General features: G+C 38.4%; 1 protein-coding gene across 14 annotated transcripts in view; it reads right to left on the reverse strand.

The window, feature by feature from the left end:
* Positions 1 to 23,636, reverse strand: part of BIRC6 (baculoviral IAP repeat containing 6) — a 194,093-nt gene that overhangs the window by 69,227 nt on the left and 101,230 nt on the right. For all 14 annotated transcript variants that reach the window (XM_052806225.1, XM_052806220.1, XM_052806227.1 and 11 more), the window contains 9 exons: positions 17,999 to 18,278; positions 15,519 to 15,775; positions 14,220 to 14,328; positions 13,493 to 13,714; positions 9,689 to 10,469; positions 8,597 to 8,740; positions 6,632 to 6,761; positions 3,103 to 3,234; positions 573 to 740 (listed from right to left, as the gene is read on the reverse strand). In XM_052806225.1, coding sequence (XP_052662185.1) covers positions 573 to 740; positions 3,103 to 3,234; positions 6,632 to 6,761; positions 8,597 to 8,740; positions 9,689 to 10,469; positions 13,493 to 13,714; positions 14,220 to 14,328; positions 15,519 to 15,775; positions 17,999 to 18,278 — 2,223 coding nt within the window. The remainder of the gene's footprint in view (positions 1 to 572; positions 741 to 3,102; positions 3,235 to 6,631; positions 6,762 to 8,596; positions 8,741 to 9,688; positions 10,470 to 13,492; positions 13,715 to 14,219; positions 14,329 to 15,518; positions 15,776 to 17,998; positions 18,279 to 23,636) is intronic.

Raw genomic sequence — 23,636 nt, forward strand, 5'->3', positions numbered from 1 at the left:
TCTCTATGCCCCAGCTACAACACTGCCACCAGCTTTGTCCAGATAGCTGATAAAATGCGAATACATACCTGCTATATGTAAAACAGGACTAACTGCTCAAGACATGCTGGTTTTGAAAACACAAATATTATGGAATTCAAGAATATTCCTGAACTGGCAAATCAACCTTCCAGAGAACAATGCAAGCTGGCTGCCCACTCAGAACATGAAATAACAGGGCATGAATACCAGTTCCGTTCTGCCTTGCAGGTGAACGAAAATGTGAGTCACCCTACAAACCTACTGCCCTTTTATTTCTGAGTGAAAGTGGAAATGTTTTTGAGATTTTGTTTAGGAACAAGGAACTAAACTTCAAGGAAGATCAGCATAATTGTTACTTTTGTCGAGCCACTATGACGTTATAATGCTCCACTTCCACTTGAAAGCTGTTACCAACCCAGAAGGGCTCTACAGTTCAAAATGGTCAATCGAAAGATAAAGATGTCCATTAGCATTACATCTATTTTCTGAAGATGTATCAGCCACTGAAAAAGCCCAAAATTTTGAAGTTTAAAACCAGTTATTAAAGTTACCTGGTAGAAGCTTATGGTATAGATGAAAGACTGGAACACTAATGGTCTTGCTGGCAGATTCTCCTCCTGAGGCAGAGGTACCTACTTTATCTGCCATCACTCTTCCTCGCCTTGATGGTGGACGTGGAGGGGTGGATGAAACAGCTCTTTTTGATTGAGATTTCAAACCTAGTACAGAAGTGCAAAGTCATTCTAGTATTTAATAACTTCAGTTAGCCAAGATGCAATGTACTCAATACCTTCAATGATAGCAAAAAAGTATGATAGCAAAAAAAGTAGAATTTTTCAGCACTGGCTAATTAAATATCAGAATAGCATTCATGTATAAAATGTATTTGGATATAATCCCAGTATTTTTACAGTTACAAGGCTGTGCATCCTCCTGAACTCCAAACATAAACTAAACCATAACCGTATTAGATCATATCATCCATAAAAAAAAAGCAAAAGCTATTCTGATTCTGCTCTTAAACTCGGTTAAAGATCCTGTCTAGCAATGGGCCCTGCAGTAAAACTTTTTTAGGTTGTTTTTTTCAACTGAGAGCAAGAAAAGCAGAAATTTCTAAATTGACAGACATTTCAGCACAGACTATAGATGACAACCACTTGTTTGGCCTACATAGATGACTTCAGCTGCAGTACTGACAGTACCACATGTGATGAAAGGAGTCTTTAAACATGCTTTTAAGTTGCCTAGGTCAAAACATTTAAAGTAAGCACTACATGAAAATTAAAAGACATAATAGGTACATAAAAGCTTACTGAGCTTATATAGCAAGACTGCCATTTTTTGGGACAGCTTAAGTTGACTTAAGGTACAGCAAAATTATACTACTGTCATGTAGTCTTCTATGCAGGTGACAGACCAAGTGAAAAGGCCAGCAGGTCAAGATAGAGACACATACAATGACTGCCTTAGCTTAGCCAAGAGCAGCTGCAAAACTAACAACATCCACACCTGAAATGCTGTAATACACTCTGGTTTCAGCTGATCAGCAGGAGCAGCTATAATATGCAACACATTCTCCAATAACCTCAGTACACTAAACTAGCTTGTCTCAGGAAGATCAGGTTCCAAATACCATCTCTACTCTCTATTAATTTTACCAATATCAAACAAGTTAAATACTGGCTGCATGAAGCTCTGATGACACTAAACAAACCCCCAGAATATATGAAAAGATAAAGACAAAAGAAGAAAAGATTTCACAAGCAGGTAGTAAAAACAAATGCAAATGAAGTAAGTTTACATTTAAACTCTTTTACTTAAGTGGAAAAAATACAAACAAAAAGAAGAAAAAACTTAAGTCTGCTTCTTTCTAAAAAGGGAATGGGCTGTATCAGGCTGTATGATCAGAGATGCAACTGGGATGAGACATGGCTGACTATGCTGTGCCCTATCTTCAAGCCTGGCATATTTTTTTTCCTTTCTTCCTAGATTCTTTACTCATGTTTTAACCCTTCACCTGGACCTATTAATATTTTACATATTACCAAAACACATTTATCCTGTTCAAGTGGCACCCACTGCAAATATCTTTCCAGATAAAGATGCTGTAATTAACACCAGCTGTGTTGCCTTAAATATATACCAAGATCCATGAAACTGCTGCCCTATTCAACACTTGAGTTTAGAGTTGTATCTACATCTAAACACCTGAAATAAAAAGCTTAAGAAACATTGGTGCCAGAAGTCAAAGGAAATCAGCATCTCTTCTTCATGCTTCATGAAGTGTAAATGAAATTGAGGTACCTCAATGAAGGCAGAAAGCTAGATAGGAAAAGAGTAGTTTGAAGTTCATTAATCTCTCTCTCACACGCACCAGAACTTCAAACCGAAAGACTAATGATCTCTACAGCCATCATCTGAACTGTAATCTTCTCATGTCACTGCAAAATTACTGTGTTCTATCTATAACCTCCATAGTAGTTTTGGAGGAAAAGGGTTTACATGAATGATTTCAGAAGGATATTCACATTAGTTTTTAGGTGAATGCTTTGTAAGAAAATCCTGTATTTGTGGTTGCCAAGTGGAACAACATGTTTTATGCTTATGTTTCCATCTGACAGTTTTTAGCAGAGTACCACCAGTTGTTACGCAAAGCATATGGATTCTTTTATTTCCAAAGCATATTGCATAAGTAAAACTCTGATGCACCAGCCACTGCAAAAAGGTAGAGGTAGTAATACCCATACCACAGTAATAGTACACAAATACTAATATATTGCCATGAAATCCAAGCTCCAGGGGTGTCTCTACAAAATCCTGCAAAATGCACTAGCAACAGCATCCACAACATATCACTGACACACACATTTAAGTACAAATTTGTCAAAGTATATAATCCACTAGAGACAGCAGTTCTACCAGGAACCAATCTCTGCTGCCTAACAGCCAGTTAGATTAACTGGGCACTACAATTTTTCTAACCTAATTAATAATAAAAAGAATTGTTGGTAGATATTCCCCCTCCCCCCCTTTTAACATCAGAAAGATCCTTTTTTCAGAAGGTGGAAGAAAAAGACATACCAGAAGCAACAACAACACTATAATTGTCCTGAAATCCATTTTCTGCTTTAACTTTTTCTTTCTCTTCATAGTTCTTTTTTTCTTTGTCTTCCTTCTGTTCATTAATTAGCTTAGCTGTAATACTGGGTGTATCTATTCAGGGGAGAAGAAAAAAAAAAGAGGAGAGAAAAGCATTTCAAGATACCAAGTTGATTTTATTACAGTTTCTAGGCTGTTAACAAGGGGCTATTCTCAGCTATTTTAGTGGCTTAGAGTTCCATCCCAAGCAGCAAGTCTTGTAAATATCTATGAATTAAGGTATTACAATAATTCTAGTCCCCTCTGTCTTCTGACAATTTAAAACAATAACAGTTTAAAACCATTACCTGATGAGTCAAGTGTACTCATGAAACCCCACCCAAACCCCCCAAAAACACAAACCAAAACACCAAAAAACCCCAACAAAACAACAAAGAAACAAAAAAAATTCCAAAACTCTTTAAGGACACCTGCAGACTTATTTAAATAAATTGTTGTATTTAGGCCTAGGTATCTAGTGTTATATACTGACCTGATTTCAGAACTGGCAAGTATGACTGTTCCTTTGAAATTGGAGGATGCCTGAAGTACATCACACCTCCAAAACTCGTGTTGTTTGTTGAACATTAGATTACTGCAGTTCAACCATTTTGATTCAATCATTAGTGTAGATCACAAATATCAGCAAGCAACTATTACATTATTGATAACTAGTGACAATAGATCATTTCACACCTTGTAATACACAATACTGGCACCAAAATGGCCAAATAATTCTCTAATTGCTTCTGAGTAGTAACTTGTTTCCACATAGCCACAGCAGCCTTAAGCTACAACCACAGACTCAAGACCTAGAAGTACCGTCCAGCTACCTTTAACTGTGTATCACTGGTGGGTGAGGTGCTGAAAGAGATATGGTTTGACTGCTTGGAAATAAATTATGATTTGTGCCTGAAGACATTGGTTATGTCTGTGTTAGACAGTAGTGCAGACCAAAAGAAGATACAGAGTGTGAAACCGCACAGACACAAAAGAAGATACAGAGTGTGAAACTGCACCAGCCCACCCCCCCAGGTGAAATACAAAACAACTGGTACCCATCCTAGACAATCCTACCTGCAGTGATACTGCACATTTTCTTCCTATGGTGAAGGGATGTGAGAAGCAGATTTAGCAACGATTTTTGACACCCCCCCCCCCTTTTTTTTTTAAAGGCTGGGAGAAAAAGTATGAAATGAACATGTTTATTGTGATTTATTTTTGCAGAAAGTATGACATGATCGATCTGAGAAATTAACAGCGTAGTTAAGAAAAAGGAAGTTAACCCAAGGGACAGACTCTGACACAGGACCTTCACAACTTCCTATTGTTGCAGTGGTGGCAGTCCTTTCTTCCTTTCTGCCCCCCCAGTCCATCCCTTCTCTCTCCCTCTCACCCCAAACACAGAGTTTACTCCTCATATATTCAAGTCCCCTTTACAATGTCCAAACCATGGACTTCATGGAATGATATACAAGTATCACAAAGCTTTTAATACAATCAGAAATCACACTAAATGAGGGATGGAAACATAAGAGAACCTAAACTTTTCCAGAATTAATTCTACCAATTTAAAATAAGAGTTAAGCTGAGGAGTAACAATTCTGTAGCAAAACCCAAACTTATGGTGACCTACAAAGTCTGCATTTGATCAATTTCAATTACAGACATTACAGTATATCACATCATCACATTCCCCTCCGAAGTCTCTATTAGCACTGGCTATCAAGTTGACTGCAATACACCAGTGAGGCAGCTATTCAGTACAGTGTATGTCACTGCTCAACAACTGATCCCTACTTCATATGCAGTGACTATCCCACCCATTACAGTAATTCTGACCATAAATTGCACAAGGATCTAAAGACCTCAGTCACATTCCACACATGACTCTGTCTGAACAGTAAGTGAATACAGAATTCTATCAGAAATAGTGAACTATTCCCTGGTAAATAAGCTTCAAGCATTTTTCTAGGATTCACTATGTTTTAATTAAAATTCCAAAGCACATCTTGTTCTGTCTAGTATTCTGCCAAATGCCATTACAGTACTTCTATCACCTTGTTAGGTAGTGTATTTATTACCCTAATGAATTTGTTAATAATTTCAATGTAAAGATTTTAAGTAGATATAAAAAAGCAATAGCTCCTCTGAACTCCATGAAGATCTGCTTCAGAAATTAAAAGTTGATCTACACTGAGTTCCAAAAAACTACACGTACAAATATATCTACATATAAGAACACAAATACCTAGTCAGATGACTGTGCAGCTAAGTGCACACACTTCAGTGCACATCTGCAATATGGCAAAATCATCTTTGACTTTTCTTTGCTATTACTTGAGAACCTCCTCTTAAGAGTAAAGAGGAAGTGCTGGGTGTTTTTCCTTTTTAAAATTAGACATGCTTAAAACTGATTTTTGACGTAACTTGACCTAACAAATTTTGCTCTATTTCTTACCCAAGGAGAATCAACTTGCATCTTGCGTGGTTTTATCTAGGGAGCTCTGGCATGGACATGACACCTTTAGTATGAATTCTACTCTTTAACTAAATTTAAAAAAAGATCACTAACCCTAATCTTTAACATATAGTTCTATTTTCTAAAGTATTAAATAAATACTAAAATTCAAGGTGGGATTAATTTTAAGATTAAGACATCTACCATTCAGGTGTCAAAAGGTCTGTGGAGGCCTGGTCAACAGAGTTTCCTACAAAGGGGTTCATCTCTCCCTATATACTCAAATAGTATAACTGAAAGTACTGAACTTTAAAAACCAAACAAATTCATGTCTTAAGATTATCCTCTCATTGTATATAATTTAAAAATTAATCTCTAAAAGTAAATTATGGCTTTCAATCTCCATTTAGTAAGCAAACTCAAATGTTTATATAATAGGTAGATATACATCCACAGAAATTAGATGTAGCCTTCGTTATTGTCCTTTTCATAGCAACATGGTTTCATCTCTATCTTGAGATAAACTTCTAAGTTTTGGGATATTTAACTGACATAATTTAGGAATATTTAAGTGACTGGATGAAAGACAGGTCATTTTAAAGACTGATATCTGCAGTACCATTTTTATGGTCTTGCAAATACCCCATGAGAGATTTGAGAACACATTAACACTAAAAAGCAAACATAAAAACCTCAACCAAGCAACCAACCAAAAAAACCTCCAACAAAGCAAAAAAAGAACAAACCAAAAATCCCACCTTCCCCACCTCAGTTTTACAGAAGGAAAAAATAGTATTTGACTAGTAAAAGTGCATTTTACATGCCACATGTAAGGCATATGCAAAAGCTTACAACTTAAATCACTGTTTCATATTCGGCAATTACCAATGAACACTGCAAATATGTATGTTAGACATACTTGGTTTATGCAGGTTTTTTGGTTCTGGGGTTTGGTTTTGGTTTTTTTTTTTTGAAACTGTATCTTTAAAACATGAACTATTGCAAACTTGCCTGACACACGATCAAGAACTTCTGCTAGAGTTGTTGAGACAGGCAAGTGAAGAGTACGAAATTTGTGTCCAGCTCCATACATTGGGTGTTGAATTACATGACTAGTAGCATTAATTCTACCTTTGTAGAGCTGAAAGGAAAAAAAAAAGAAGTCAACATTTAACATGACTTTAACATTCAGAAATAAGTTAAAACACTAAGTTCTTATAAACTCACCTCAGCAAAATAAAGCTAAATCTTTTGTGTGCTAAAAGAACACTGACATATCCTTCAACTTTGGAGGTATACAGTAAAAATGCATCAAATTAGGGCAAGTTTAATTTTTTAATTCTTTTGCTTTGAAAGCCTAGAATATTTTTAGCAGCAGAAACAGTATGATATATTTGTTTTTAAAAACCCAATTATTTTACATAGCTGTGTGTAAGAGAAAAATTGAGTGCCCCAGACTTGCAATTATTTATGAAATTAAAATTTAATTCTGAAATTAAATTAGGAAATCACAATGTACTTGGGACTAGAGAAAGATGTCATTTCTCTATTGCTGACTTGAGGATGAAGTTTATTCTAGATTTAGTATCTACTTTTTGCTATTATGACGGATAACTAAGTCACTACTAGCTAAAACACCTCAAATGTTTTAACATATTTTAGCCTGAGCTCTGTTCACATTTTGTATCATTCTTTGCTTGCACTAACCTTTTACAGACCTTTCTGCAATGAGAGTGCCACTTATCCCCTTCCTCCTATCATCAGGAGAACTGTTTACTAATATTCACACACAGGACCAATTTATTGTTGTGCAGTATTATAAAAAAAAATTAATACTTGATGACAATCAGAATTTAGCTTCTCAAATACAGTTTTGGTAAGAACTTAAGGGATAAAAAATGGGGATCAAATCTTTGAAAGGTTATGTTGTTGGATATACTAGAAGTAGATGCTGCACATCCACATTATTTTTAAGGTTTCTCTTTGAATGTTAGAGGAGGCATCATCTCAGTAAGAACAGACAGACTGTTTCCTGGTGTTTTGAATAGGATAAACTGAATTATCTGACAACTTCTTTTCAAGATAATTTTTCTTCTTTTACATATCTAGTAACATTCTGTAGAAATCTGTTGTATGTAAAACAAATTATTAGAAAATCGATTTTACCTTCACATTACCGATGGCCATGTTAACAATTAATCTCAGCCAGGTTAAAACAAAGCATTTAAATGTTTGTGCTAAAACTTTATTTGTTCCTCCTTTTCCATTTTATACTATCTGATGCAATTCCCCTGTCATATATCTCATGTAGTACTTCTGAGATGTAGTAACAACAGCAGAAGCCAAAGCAGAAAATAATTTTTCCTTGTATGGGAGTACCAGATCTTTTAATAACTTCTGTTTTTCCTATATTTCTTTATTCACAGCCTTCAACTGAGAGCATAGCACTTCATTCAATTATAATTCTGTGTTCTGGTGAAGCATGTGGAAGCGTAAAAGCATACATCTGCTTTATAAATTAATTCAAGTATTTGTCACTCAAATTTATTCGTAGTGTTTTGGCTAACGCTGAAGGATCTCTGCCAATTTTGAAGCATCAGAACTAAGACTATTCTTTAACAAAACTGATAACGAAGAACTGCTGGAAGGACTAGAACTTGTACCTATATTTGCTGCTAATGCATAAGGATACTATTAAAAAGTCTTCCATAAGATAAATTTCAGTTGTCGATTCTTTCAGAAGAAAACAAGTTTTCAAGAAGATGGCTTTGTCTTACAACAGTGCCTTAAATTTTCTTTTAAAATGCTGAGTTACAATTCACCAACACATTCCTTTCCAAAATTCTGCAACGTGTACAGTAGGAAAAGCTGCTGTCTGACATTTCAAAGTTGAATATACTCAATTTTAAAAATTTATTTATTTATTTTAAGGCTAATTTATTCCATGTTCATGGTACGGATATCAAAAATTCTTACTGGACATGGGGACTGAAGAAACAAAGTCACTTTCTCATCCTCTAGCATCAGCTGCAAAAAAAGCCTCCTAATAAATCCAGAAATATTTCCAGAGTTTGGGAGGTTCCCACGCTGAGGAGAGGACTGGAACAATTCACAGAGAACCTGGGAATGCAAAATGACATCAGATTTAAAGTATTTCTATATTTAGGTCTCTAAAATATAGCTCTAAACAGCCATAATAGGCAGTGCCTAAGATCTACCTTCCAGTTATCATTCAAACCAGATCAGAAATGAGCACGACTGAAGAAAATAGCAGCAGCAAGTAAGGTTTTTTTACAAAAAAAGTTCAAAACACTGACTACAGCATGAAAGTAATTGTAAATACATAGACTACTCAAAAAGATAAAAACCTGAAGATAGAGTATTTAGAAAAATAGCTTTCAAATTCCTAAAGCAAAAATTTTCCATTGCATAATGCAGTATTACTAGTAGCCATTAACAGAGAACAGTGCTGAATTTTTACTGAAGTCTACCTGTTCCCAGACCATGGTCATTCTTAATGTTGAAAAATCTTTTTTTATTTATACTTTTATTCAACTAGGTCTACAAGGTTAACAAATGTGAGGAAAATAGCTGAATTTGCACTAGAATGCCAAATGCAAAGCCAATTGCTACAGCCCATTCTGCAATAACCCGTATTTCCCTGGTCACAGATTGCACAGGGTATATGGTTGCACAAAAAAATTTACCAGGAAATCTCCTTAAGTTACTAATATTAAAGATGTGTATGAAGCTTGATTTTCAAATTCCATTTCAGAAGAGTTTAGACCTATCCAATTAAATACAGTATTTTGGATTATGGTCTAAAGTTTATTCCTCCAAATCAAGAGGTATACAAATCTATACATAGGACTGGACGGCCATGCCAAAACATTTTTATACTTTTCAGAGTCAGACCAACAAGCCAACAATTTTAATACAAAACTTTTCCAGTCAATGGCAGCTTACAAAAAAATTTATTTTAAAGAAAGCTAAAAAAAGTAAAATTTTTGAAAGTTGGATGTAGTTATTAATAAAGAAATTAAAACTTTATTTGTTTTTCTTTCTCACCTGTGCCATAAGTCTCTGGTTATTAGGATGGCAAGAGATGCACTGTAAGAAGAAAGCAACTGTTGCATTTTCAATTGCTGTCCGCTGCTGAGTGGTCAACCCTGTTGTTACAGTTGAAGAAAGCAAGCTACATCTTGCACTGGCCTGTTGTGCCGTCACATTGTGTCCTCCAGAAGTAGCACCAGAGTGGCACAACAGAAATAAAAGTGCTGTCCACAATGGATTGACTTCAGAGCCACCCAACCAATCCTTCATCATGTGGCTATTGCCAACTTCTGTCAAAAACCTGAGAACAGGAGCAACCAGGTCTGCCGTGATAGGCATTTTATTAAAGTGCTGTGGAGCATGATGCCTCCTGAGCCTGTCCTGGGTGATATCCATTGATTGTGCAGTGCAGTCAGAGCTAGAAGTATGGGTAAAGCAAAAACTAGCAAGACTTCTTACAAGCAGTGAAGGCAAACCTGAGTCCAATAATTGCTTGATAGCTTCAGGAGACTGAGATGAGGCAGCAAGAGTAGCCAGGTGAGACTCTGTTAGTGCAAGAGGGGCTTGTGCGTTTTTAGAGTCATCTGTTAAAGACGAACTAAGGTCCTGCTTTTTGCTGTCATCAGTCATGGACAGTCTGTGTTGACACTGCATTGGAGGAGGAGCGATACCCATCCATCCCATGAGTAAGGAAAAATAATTTGGGTGGATGTGGCACATTGAGCAAAGCAAACTATCAACAGCTTTCTTCAACACCATGTTGCAGGGAAGAGACATGGACCAGTTAAACAGTGACCTGTAGAAGACAGAAAATCATGTCAACACATAGTTTGCCACTCATATTCCCTTTTCTTCACTGGTTCATAAAACATAAATGTGGAAAGGTGTTTTAACTATTGCAGAAGCTGTTGTAAAACACACTGTGCTGAGCTTGAAAGCCTCTTTTGGATCACAGTATCAGCAGGACATTCATTACACAACAGGCATTCCTCAACTCTATGTTTAAATTTCATCATACTGTATTTAAAATAGATGTAAGCTGACTTTTCTGGCATGCTGCAGATGAAAGACAGGATTTCAGTCTTTTGACAGTTGTCACATAATTTATGCATTTTTGAGCCAACTGCAACCTCTTTGTGCTTTCAACTCTCCAAGCCGCAGCTACTAGGATCACACACACATGCAGACACACGCTCATTTACATAAAGGTCTTTTAATCCTTTGTAAGAACTGAAAGAATTTTAACATGTTTCCAAAAATTTTTAAAATTCGCTTTATTAGAGTTCTACCTGAAGATGTTGCAAAAAAATGAAAGCAGCAATAATGTTGTTGGCTGAATGACGTTACCCTCACTACCCTTACTCAACCTGAACTTAGGACACAAGTTAACAACAGAATTGTTCCTCAGAGATACTAAAAATCCCACCTACCTTTGAACTCACTTCCATCCAAATACTATTTGCTTGAATGCTAATCCAAGGCACATGAATGCAAAAACTAATTTAGCTCCTATTATGCAGCTTAAATTTCATAAGTGGTATTTCTAAAATAGTGAAATCGTAATTTCTTCATACAGACTTGTTCAGAGTAGGTGAAGTATTTAAAAAAAACAACCCACGGTTTTCTGAACTGCATTCACAGTACCTTGACACCATATATGTTACATTATCTTAACCTTTACATACAGAGGTGATCACACACTTTGTGCCACTTCAATATTAGGGTTTTAAATAAGTTTGGATATATCATCATATATCACATTCCCATTTGAAGACAAGGATTGTTCTTCCCTCTTCTGGATGGAAGTGTTATTCAATGTTTAGTCTAGGAGTTTAGAACAGAACATGGGTCTAACCAAAAGTTAGCTTTATCACCAGTCTAGTGAACAGCTGACAAAAAAAACTCTCCAAGGAAGACATTAAAAAGTCATCTCAGTGACCAAATGACCCATAACTTTGGGAAGATAGTCACAATTTCCCAAAGTCCACATATAATAAAGGTACACTTAAACTCTTTGCCAACTATATATTCACACAATCCTTCTGCCAAAATTTTCCAGGTAAGTTCATGCTCTATGAAAAATAAGATTCTTTTCCAAGTAGATATTAAAAAATAACTAAGGAATAAATTAGTATCCATTGGACAAAGCAGAAATATTGAAATGGAAAATGGGAATGATGGGAAAATATATTCAAGAAAAAAAATGAAATATCACATGAAGGAGAAATTGGGAGTTATAGCTAGAATCAATGAAAATGTTTCAAAAGTTAAAATATCAAAGAGGATGAAGAATACACATGAGAAATTATTTTTATTAGAAGAATTATTTACCCATATATTTGGGTATGACAACAATTCGTCTATATTTATTAAAAATATATTTTATAATTTGCTCCCGATGCTGGCTGATATGAATTATAGTTTTATTTGGCAGGATATAGAGGAACAGGCTATATTGCAACATGCATGTTCAAACTAGGTACAACAGTTTATCAGTATTCCTTCATGTTGTCCTGTGATGAAAACAGCATACTCTCCTCCAAAAGACAGGGATTCAGTTGTGAAACCCACTTTTATGTTAGTATAAATCTAAATGGGCTATCCATTTTAGGAAGTCTATTTTTATTAGAGTTCTTCCTTTTTGAAAGCTAAAATCATTAGAATGTATACTGAAAATGTATTTCTGTTAAAACGTATTGCTGAAAGGGCTAATTGACCAGCAATTTAAAATCCTTAAGTTGATTCCCAAAATGAAGCTCATTTTGAATTAACAATTATTTATATGACAGTATCACTGAAGTCTTTGGAAAAGGTTTAGCTTGTAGTCGTGTATCTAAAGACCATCACGTTGCACATATACAAGAGCTCCACATGCTTGTACCAATAACCATAACTTGTACATTTCCCAGTGTTTGAATGTTTGACTGTGCCTAAAAGAGACAGTAAAGTAGCAGAAAAATATGAACATTTCCTAAGGGCAACAAAAAAATTACAGTCTATCAAAGTTCCTTTCATTAACTGGAATTTTATTCGATGGTACAAATGAAAGACACTTCACTAGATACACAAATTTAACAGCTATTTTTCTATAATACACATAAAACAAAGCTATGTGGCTTCTCTTTTGTTTTGTTTAAACAGAAGACACGGTTAAGCAACATAAATTAGGAATGTTAGCTCATATATTTTCAATCTGGAGTCACTAAAAGTATACATTTGGTGTTTAGGATGAACTTTTCTTTAGAATTCAGCAACATCCAGCAAATTCATAGTTCAAGATTCACTCAAGATTTTGTGCTTTTTTTCTTTCAAATCAGACTGACTGGAACAAAAGTGACAACTCCAAAGAAACAATGCCCCTCCTCCCCTGGCTCTTAGCTATCAGTTATAGATAATGGATACCATGAGTAATAAAATAATAGAACCTTATAGAACAGGAGACTAATGAAAATCATGACTTATAGGTACAGTGAAAATTACTGCAAACAATTTCAACAAGGACAGCCCAAAGTTATCCTTAAAAAAACAAAACAACCAAAAACATGCAGCAGTTTACCTTACACATATCTGCAATTATATACATGGATCTGCTGGTTTTGTTTTTAAACACAATTATACCTGGAATACATGAAGTGCAATTTTGTATTTAGAACTACAAAAGTACCTGTTTAGATATCTTTAAGTATTCACTTTATCAATTCGCTTCAGGGATGACAATTTCTACTACTATTTCACGAGTGCACTCCAAGTCATATCATTTCAGTGAACAAAATAATTCAGTTATAAGAAGTATGTGGTGCAAAACTTTGGTTTACTTACTCGAAGAGCTCTCTGTCCAGCAACGCTGGTAAATCATATTCAACAAGCAATTCATAACTATGCCACAAAATTGCTGCTACGCAATGCAAATGGGAAGGAGATGGCATCAAAAGACCATACTCTCTTGTTGAGCTACTTGGACAAATGTAGCTGACCCGGCCACTTTTTTTCATAGCTGCAACTCTTGCAGAATCGCTGACCCATTTCAGCAATGCTTGAATTCTGGAAGGCAAGATGATGTAGTATGTTATAAAGTGTCAAAGACAGACTCAAAAACAAATTAGCTCGCTATCTTTTTGTAATCTGATTTACATATTTATCTATTCCTTTGAAGCAAAGTTCAAGAGTGAGTTCAAACTATTTTTTCAAGACTTAGATCACTAACAGGGAAAAAATTAATTAAAAACACTTATCTTGGACAGCCGCCGCCTTCTACAGAGAAAGAAAACATAGCAGGTATCCGAGTTCTAAGTATTTGAGAGAAAAGTCAGTTTTGCAACAAAAGTTTTATCACATTTATAAGAGCAAAAAAAGAGGGACAGCATTCTCTGCAAAGGATGCAAAGAGCTAGGAGGAAAAGCCGGAATGCTTCTTTAGATTTCTGCACTTTCACGCTATCTCATAACAATCGGATTTCAAAAAGTCCGCTTTTGTGCAGTAACATCAAGCCACTATTTAGCAGATTACTTTTGTATACGCTTCCATGTGACAATCCAAATAACATTACCTATCTTTTGTTCCAGGGTCTTGAGTTGTTCCAAGCTGATAAAGAATGTCTATTGTGGAGTCAGAAGAGAGACCATTTAATCTTCCAAACAGTAAAGGGCTATTCAGATCTTGCCGCATTGAAAAAAAAAAAAGGGGGGGGGGGGAATAATAGAAGTACTTACATATGTATTTTTTAAAAGTACTAATGAAATTATTATAGAATTGCAATATTAACATTGAATTGAGTTTTGCCATTAACATAAGGATGCAATTCTTACACACACCACTGTCTCAAAACTGTGCATTTTATATGTTCAATGCAATGTACAGCCTTACTATGAAATGAAAAATCATTGCAACATTCATCAGATACAGGACTTAAAGGTTTAACTAGTAGGATTTTCTTTAACGTATTCCAAAAAGACATGAATAATTCCAACAGAGCTGTCAAACCTCATGCTTCACAGAAGCAAACTTTTATTTCAAAATGGAAGCTTATTTAACTCCAATTTCCATCAATGGGACTAAGACTGAAGATTTCCTCAGATCATTTCCTATTCATCTTCTCCTCACTATGTTCATCTCCCGCCCTGTAGGAAACTACTCTCTTATCTAACAGCATTCCAGCAAAAGACAGTAGGTTACACTGAAACATTAACTCATGGCAAAATAAGTCAGGGAAGCCATTTTGAAAAGCGTGTTTTCTGGCAGTATCAGCAACCTCAAAACAGGTAAAATATGAATTCATTTCTCCTTCATTTAAAAGCCACAAAACAGCAAAGTGGTACGGAATCATAAATACAAAACCCCCAGTGCATTAACAGAAGAACTACTGTAAAATTTTGCTGTGGGACAAAGATTAGTTGTTCAAGTGTCTTGATTATGTACCTCCACCTGTAAATACTTTCAATGCTTAGCGCTATTCAGAATTTATACTGTCCTACAGGCTATTACTGCCCAAATATTGCTGCATTTGTTTTCATTAACACTACTCATGGACACTCTATTTTGAAACATCTAGACATAGTATCTATAGTAAGATGCACTTACGATATATTGCATGTCCTACTCTCATGTCTTCAAAACATTCATCTATCTATTCTACACAAAAATCAAAACAACCCTGGTTGCACTTCTTTACTGTTGTAGAACTACCCACACACAGAGACTGCGATATTTAGAAGCATAACAAAGCACAATGGCAAGTTCTGGCAACCCAAATTCAGAATCAGAAAGTAACATGCAAATATACTATATTTGTACATTTATACAGGCAATGTTTTTAAGCAACAACTGAAAAGAAAAACATTGCACTCACCTGCAGGATCGCTCCCTGATGCTGAGCAGTTTCTTAGAAGAATGTCAATCAATTTTAGGCCTATTCTGGTGGACTGAAGCCCAATTTTTACAAGCACAGCCTCAATGTTTGGAGAATGCATACCACAGTAAGGTGACATTAGTAAAGCAGCACATGTCTGCAACAGATTAGCAGTGGGTGCTGCAGCACTAGCCATCATTCCTTCTAAATCACTTATGTGAGTGAGGCAGTGGTGTAATAATCTTAACCATCCAATACTGAAAAGGAAAACATAAAAATGAGCTAATGTATCATCTTCTTATAATTTTATTTTTCATCTATAACATAACTACCTGTATTAGATTCTAGGACAAGTACTGCAGAAAACTGCTGTGACATAATCAGACATCGTCTGAGAAGAGCAAATTAAAATTATTGAATTTAAGACCACAATGTAATATACATTAGTAATGCTGTTGTAATCATTGGTTTAAGGTGGTAAGAAAGGCAGGGTTTGTGGGTAGGAAGAGTTAAGAGCCTGCAAGTTTTGTTCCTAAAGTTTCTCAAGATTTCTTGATTCACATATATATTTCTTCCAATAGGGCAAAGCTATTCGGGGGGGGGGGGGGGGGGTAGGTGTTTATAAGGGGGGAAGGGGGTTGTTTGTTGTTGGGTTTGTTTTGTTTTGTTTTGTTGGAGGTCTTTTTATTTGTTGGAGGGTTTTTTACATTTTTTTACATTAAAAGGAGCTAGCCAAAACATAAATGTGAAACATGAAACAGCACACTGCCTCACTTAGGCACCATTGGATTTATTCATATTTAAGGTCAAGATTCTGCAATAATGGTTGGCATTAAAATTATACACTTGCACAGCTTCCCTGACATTACAAACTTTTAGGGTCATACACATCTACAATAAATTACAGTGAACCTTAGTGAACTTGATTTAAAAAGCACACAGAGAAATTAAAAACACATGCAGAAATTAAAAATGTGTCAGCCACTGCATTTCCCCCATATCTCTCTCATTCTTTAACAATATTGTTCAGTATTGCTTTTAATAATAAATCTTGAAAAGTAAACCTATTGTAATTGAAACAGTTTGGAAACACATTAACTAGACTTTATAAAAATATACTACAATGCTGTATAAACTAGCATTATGAATGAGATGGCAATCTAAATTGCATGTGAAATAAATGGCATCATTTCACTGACAAGTTCTAAACTAACAGGTTAACTTGTCTTCACAGCTAACCTTATCTCCCATAGTTCAAAAAAAAAAAGGCAAACTTGCATATAGATCTTAAATTAAGTTTACAATTTATTTTAGGAATTATTCACTCCTAAATATTTATCATTTTAGAAAAGTGCAAGTTTTCTATCTAAAACAAAATCATATCCAAATTTATTGAATATATCTATCATATTACTACCATTACTTTATTGAGATACTTATAAAACTAAGCTGAAAGGAATGTTCCTTTCAGAGGAAACATGAGGAATGTTCACTCAGCTTCTTTCTTTAGATACTGATTATTTTTATGTGACTAAGATAACCTTTTCTGAAGTACAAATACAGCAACAGAGTAATTTGGCTATGAAAATGTCCTTCACTGCTATTCAAGATCAAAGACTAATTTCAGTTATACAGCTTTTATCAAATACACACTGGACAGTATTCATATTCTCTAAAATCTACTTACTCTCAAAATTTTTTCCAGCAAAAGAAGAAGGGCTTTTAAAACTTTCCCATGCTCTCTTACAATTTAGTACGCTAAATTTCAGAACCAGGAAATCTCAAAAATTCACCCATTAAATTCAAGTTGTAAAACTTTAACACTTATTTTCTTTAAATCCTTAAGGGTTTATTTATTTTTATTTTAAAAATGAATAAGAAACTCAAGGCACCACCTAACCAAATAAAAGCTTTTGAAAAGAAATCTTGCTGATATGCCAGAATCATAACAACATTCAGTTCCTATTTCTCAAATGTCTGCAAACAGCAATATTAGATAGGACTCCAGCAAAACATCCCATTGTCCTATTTCTATTCCTGCTCCAATAATTATGTAACTCCATTGACTTCAGTAGGGATAAGAAATATGTTGCTACTTCAGTTTTTCTGACAACTGCCTACCCATTAAAAACACAGAATGCAACTCTAAATGCTTTGCTGTGCTTTGTATTTTCACCATTGCAGAGATGAAACATCCCCTTTTACATATGCAGATTAAGCATGCTACCAAAAGTGAGAAGTACTGCTTGTATTTGCCTTCTGTTTAAAAAAAAAAAACAAAAAACAAAACCCCAAGTTTTCTAAGATATTTGAAACAGATGCTGTAAATGTTAAAATTCAACTACAAAAACAGGTACTCGTGAATACAGTTTGCTACTGAAAGATGTGACTCAGAGCAGAAAACATCATAAAAAAAAAAAAAAAACCCAAACCATGAACTGGCACAAACATGCCTCTGTCCATTGATACTAGAAGTTTACCTTGTTTTAGAGACCTGATCCTCAGAGGGAAGGAACGGATTGTTGACGGTTGCAGACGAGGTGTTTCCAAAGGCTGTGAGGCCTAACAGTTTGATCTGAGAGAGGCCTAGTGTACTGGCATCCCGAGGACGATGGAGACGAAGGCAGACAGCTGAGGCCACTTCAGCTTTTACCAGCTGGATTTTTATATAGGTGAGACCACTCGTGATAACAGGAGTTGACAAAGGTAACATATTGACACCATCTGCACTTATTTCAACAGATACTGATGAAGGGCAAGCTACAGAGTAAGACAAGAAGGTTTAATACTATTTAAAAATCTGTACTGGTTTGAATTTTAAGCGTTAAATACTTATCCCTATTACAGATACAGAACAAGATGATTGAAATGATCTTAGGCGAACACTACTACAGAACTGCAGCTGGAGTATTTGACCTGTGCGATGGTATATATTAAAACGCGTAAGTATTTTTGATACATGGTGTATATAGTTTATTTCAAAGACTTAAGGTGAAGAAAAGTCTTGTCAGTGTAAATGCCACATGTTTCCCTAGCAGGGTGTATTGGGTCTTGCTGAGATGGAGTTAATACTCCCCATAGCAGCCCTCATAGCGCTGTGCTCTGCATCAGTAGCTAGAAAGGTGTTGATAACACACACCAGTGTTTTGGCTACTGCTGAGCAGTGCTGGCACAGCATCAAGGCTGTCTCTCCAACATTTTTGCCCCCCCTCAATGGCAGGCTGGGGCAGGGCAAGATCTCGGGAGGGGACATAACCAGGACAGCTGACCTAAACTAACCAAACAGATATTCCATACCATATGACGTCAGCTCAGATATAAAAGCTAAGTAAAGGGAGACGGAAGGGGGGCATTTTTGTCTTCCGGAGCAACCACTACGCATACTGAAGCCCTGGTTACCAGGAAGTGGCTAGACATCGCCTGCTGATGGGAAGTAGAGAATAATATCATTTGTTTTTCTTTGCTTTTGCGCGCGACCTTTGCTTTCACTTTATTAAACTGTCCTTATCTTGACCCATGAGCCTTTTGTTATATTTTCTCCCCCCTGTCCAGCTGAGAAGGGGGAGTGATAGAGCGGCTTTGGTGGGCACCTGGCATCCAGCCAGGGTCAACCCACTACAGTTCTTTTTGGCGCCCAACGTGGGGCTCGACAACGGCAGTTTTGCATTAAACGTGCCATAGCTAGTTATTAAGTGGCAAGCTCCTGTGCAGGTCACAGAGCTTGTTGGCTGCTTGCTTATCTCTACCTTGCTGAGTTTGGGAACATGGTAACGCAAATAATGGCTGTGTGCTTTGCCCTGGCACTGATGGCTTTGTTGTGCTGCGGGAGCTATCTTGTGGGGAGAATGAAGGAACTCGGGAACACGCCAATACAAATAATATCTATGTGCTTTGTCCTGGCACTGATGGCTTTGCTGTGTTGTGGGAGCTGTCTTGTGGAGGAGATGAGGGAACACATCTCCCTCTCCCTATGGGGCACTGATGTGAATGGTTTTATTATGCAGGCTCCTGAGGTTCTTGTTCACCCTTATGTGAGTTGTTCAGTACTAATAATTAATACTGGTGGTATATTATGGGTATTGTGGAATCTGGTCTCGTCCTGGTATAAGAGAAGACAAGTTTCGGGTAAGGCAATACTGAAATGTGCCCTCAAGCGACCGGTCCCTGGGTGGCAGGATATATGGAAGGATTTGGGCAGATTCCTAGGACGGTTATCACCTCTCATAATCTGAGACTTTACACCTGAACAGGCAAGTAACCCTGGCAAACTGACACGCCACCTGATAGAAGGGTGCCTTGCCTATCCCAATGAAAACCAGCAGCTTCTCGCACTGTACTGGGGCCTGGCCTATGCCTACCGAGCCATAGTTCAACACTCTCAGAGGACCACGGTTGAGGCAGGGACCCAGACTGCATCTGAGGACACCATGCTCGAGATAGGGACCCAAACAACAACAACAACTACAGTAATTGCCCCAATAGTGAAAAAGAAACAGTGGACAAGGAGATCAACAGGTCCATACCATCGATTAGTGAGGGAAGAAGAAGAAGAGGAAAGGCTTAATCTAGAAGCTGGTCCTTCGATAAAGAAATTGGAGGAAGGAGTGAGGGAACTTAAACAGGAAGCGGAAACTACCCAGTCCCTGACGTCCTCAGAACTTCGGGACTTGCGGAAAGACTACAGCCACCAGCCAGGTGAGCAGATTGCTGCCTGGCTGCTCCGATGCTGGGATAACGGGGCCGACAGTCAGCAACTGGAAGGCAAGGAAGCCCAACAGCTGGAATCCCTCGCTAGAAACCGGGGAATTGAAAGAGGAATTGGAAAAGAGGCAGCAATTTGCAGTCTCTGGAGCCGGCTCCTCTCAAGTGTGAGGGCAAGATATCCATTCAAGGAAGATCTTGTGAATTCCTCAGAAAAGTGGACTACCGCAGATGAAAGCATCCAGTACCTGAGAGAGTTAGCAGTGGTGGAAGTCATCTACAGTGATCTAGATGATGAGGAAGTCTCAAAAGATCCAGAGGATGTCCTGTGCACACGGGCCATGTGGAGAAAGGTGATTCAAGGTGCCCCAGCGTCATATTCTAACAGCTTGGCAGCAATGTATTGCACAGATATGGAAACACCAACTGTGGAGAAAGTGTTGTCTTGGCTCCAAAACTTTGAAGAAAATCTCTGTGTCTCCTCATCCCTACAGGACAGTGTCTTGGCTCTTAGGGACACTCCAAGAAATCAGTCCTCTCCTGCCCCGGTCAGAGGGAAAGGGAGCCCAAGGCGTATGCCACGTGGTACACTCTGGTTCTTCCTGCGTGACCTAGGGGAGGACATGAGGAAGTGGGATGGTAAACCCACCTGTAAGCTGGAAGCCCGCGTACGTGAACTGAGAGGGAAGACAGCTGTTAAGAAGGGGTCACGCAAGAAGAAGGCTGTCAGTGTCGTTGCTGTAGAAGCCCAAGAAAGCAATCAGCGATCCTCCAGGCATAGAAGAACTGAAACGACCTCCCTTGATTCTGGTGAGGGGACTTCTGGTCTGGCACCGCAAGGGTCAGACAGTGAATACTCTGATGAGGAACAGCAATAGAGGGTCCCTGCCTTCGGCCAGGAGGAGGAAAGGGATGACCGGATATACTGGACTGTGTGGATTCGATGGCCTGGCACATCAGACCCACAGAAGTATAAGGCTTTGGTAGACACTGGTGCACAGTGTATGCTGGTGCCATCAGTGTACAGGGGCACAGAACCCATCTGGATCTCTGGAGTGACAGGGGGATGCCAAGAATTGACTATATTGGAGGCTGAAGTGAGCTTGAAAGGGGACAAGTGGGAAAAGCACCCCATTGTGACTGGCCCAGAGGCCCCTTGTATCCTTGGCATAGACTACCTCAAGAGAGGGTACTTCAAGGACCCAAAGGGGTACCGATGGGCTTTTGGTGTAGCCACTGTAAACGCAGAGAAGATCAAACAGCTATCTACCCTGCCTGGCCTCTCAGAAGATCCCTTCATTGTGGGATTGCTGCAAGTTGAAGAACAGCAGGTGCCAATCGCTACCAGGACTGTGCACCGCCAGCAATATCGGACAAACCGAGACTCCCTGGCTCCCATCCATGAGCTGATTCATCAACTAGAGAGCCAAGGAGTCATCAGCAAGACTCATTCACCTTTTAATAGTCCTATATGGCCAGTGCAAAAGTCTGATAGAGGGTGGAGGTTAACAGTAGATTATCGCGGCCTGAATGAAGTGACACTGCCACTGAGTGCTGCTGTACCAGACATGTTAGAGCTCCAGTACGAACTGGCATCAAAGGCAGCCACGTGGTATGCTACAATTGATATTGCCAATGCGTTTTTCTCCATTTCTTTGGCAGCAGAGTGCAGGCCACAGTTTGCTTTCACGTGGAGAGGTGTACAATACACCTGGAATCGACTGCCCCAGGGGTGGAAGCACAGCCCTACCATTTGTCACAGACTAATCCAAACGGCACTGGAACAAGGCGATGCCCCTGAACATTTACAATACATAGATGACATCATCGTGTGGGGCAACGAGGCAGAAGAAGTGTTTGAGAAGGGAAAAAGAATAATTCAGATTCTTCTGAAAGCTGGTTTCGCCATAAAGAAAAGCAAGGTCAAGGGACCTGCACAGGAGATTCAGTTCTTGGGAATAAAATGGCAGGATAGACGCCGTCATGTCCCTATGGATGTGGTTAAGAAGATAGCAACTAAGTCTCCACCAGCTAACAAGAAAGAAACACAAGCTTTCCTAGGCCTTGTGGGGTTCTGGAGAATGCATATTCCAGGTTATAGTCAGCTTGTGAGCCCTCTCTATCGAGTAACACGGAAAAAGAACTATTTTGAATGGGGCCCTGAACAACAACAAGCCTTTGAGCGTATCAGACAGGAAATAGCTCGTGCGGTAGCTCTTGGGCCTGTCCAGACAGGACCAGATGTACAAAACGTACTCTACACTGCAGCTGGGGAGCATGGTCTCAACTGGAGCCTCTGGCAGAAAACACCAGGAGAAACCCGAGGTCGACCATTAGGGTTTTGGAGCCGGGGGTACCGAGGATCAGAAGCCCACTACACCCCGACTGAAAAAGAGATACTAGCAGCATATGAGGGGGTTCGAGCCGCTTCAGAATTTGTTGGTACAGAAGCATATCTTCTCTTGGCACCACGATTGCCCGTGCTACACTGGATGTTCAAAGGAAACATCCCCTCTACACATCATGCAACCAGCGCTACATAGAGTAAGTGGATAGCATTGATCACGCAACGGGCTCGACTGGGGAAATCTAACCGCCCAGGAATTCTGGAAGAGATCATGGACTGGCCAGAAGCAGAGATTTTGGAGCATCGCCTGAGAAGGTGGCTCGTGCCCAAGAGGCACCACCATATAATGAGTTATCAGAAGACGAAAGGTGTTATGCTTTGTTTACTGATGGATCCTGTCGTGTGGTAGGGAACCATCGGAAGTGGAAAGCTGCTGTGTGGAGTCCCACACGACAAGTCGTTGAGGCCACTGAAGGAGAAGGCGAGTCAAGTCAGTTTGCAGAAGTGAAAGCCATCCAACTAGCCCTAGACATTGCTGAACGAGAAAAGTGGCCGGTACTCTACCTCTATATTGACTCCTGGATGGTGGCTAATGCCCTATGGGGGTGGCTACAGCAGTGGAATAAGACCAATTGGCAACGCAGGGGTAAACCCATCTGGGCAGCAGCATTGTGGCAGGACATTGCTGCCTGTGTAGAACACATGACTTTAAGGGTACATGATGTAGATGCTCACATGCCCAAAAGCCGTGCCACTGAACAACACTGAAATAATGAACAGGTAGACAAGGCTGCCAAAATAGAAGTAGCTCAGGTGGACCTGGACTGGGAGCGTAAGGGTGAGCTATTTGTAGCTCGCTGGGCCCATGAGACATCGGGACATCTAGGGAGAGATGCAACATATAGGTGGGCTCGTGATCGAGGGGTGGACCTGACCATGGAGGCCATCACACAGGTCAGTCATGAATGTGAAACATGTGCTGCAATCAAATGAGCCACCAGAGTAAAGTCTCCCTGGAACAGAGGGCAGTGGCTGGGCTTTCGATATGGCGAGGGCTGGCAAATTGACTA

The sequence above is a fragment of the Harpia harpyja genome, chromosome 13, assembly GCF_026419915.1.
Source record: "Harpia harpyja isolate bHarHar1 chromosome 13, bHarHar1 primary haplotype, whole genome shotgun sequence".
Classification (NCBI taxonomy): Eukaryota; Metazoa; Chordata; class Aves; order Accipitriformes; family Accipitridae; genus Harpia; species Harpia harpyja.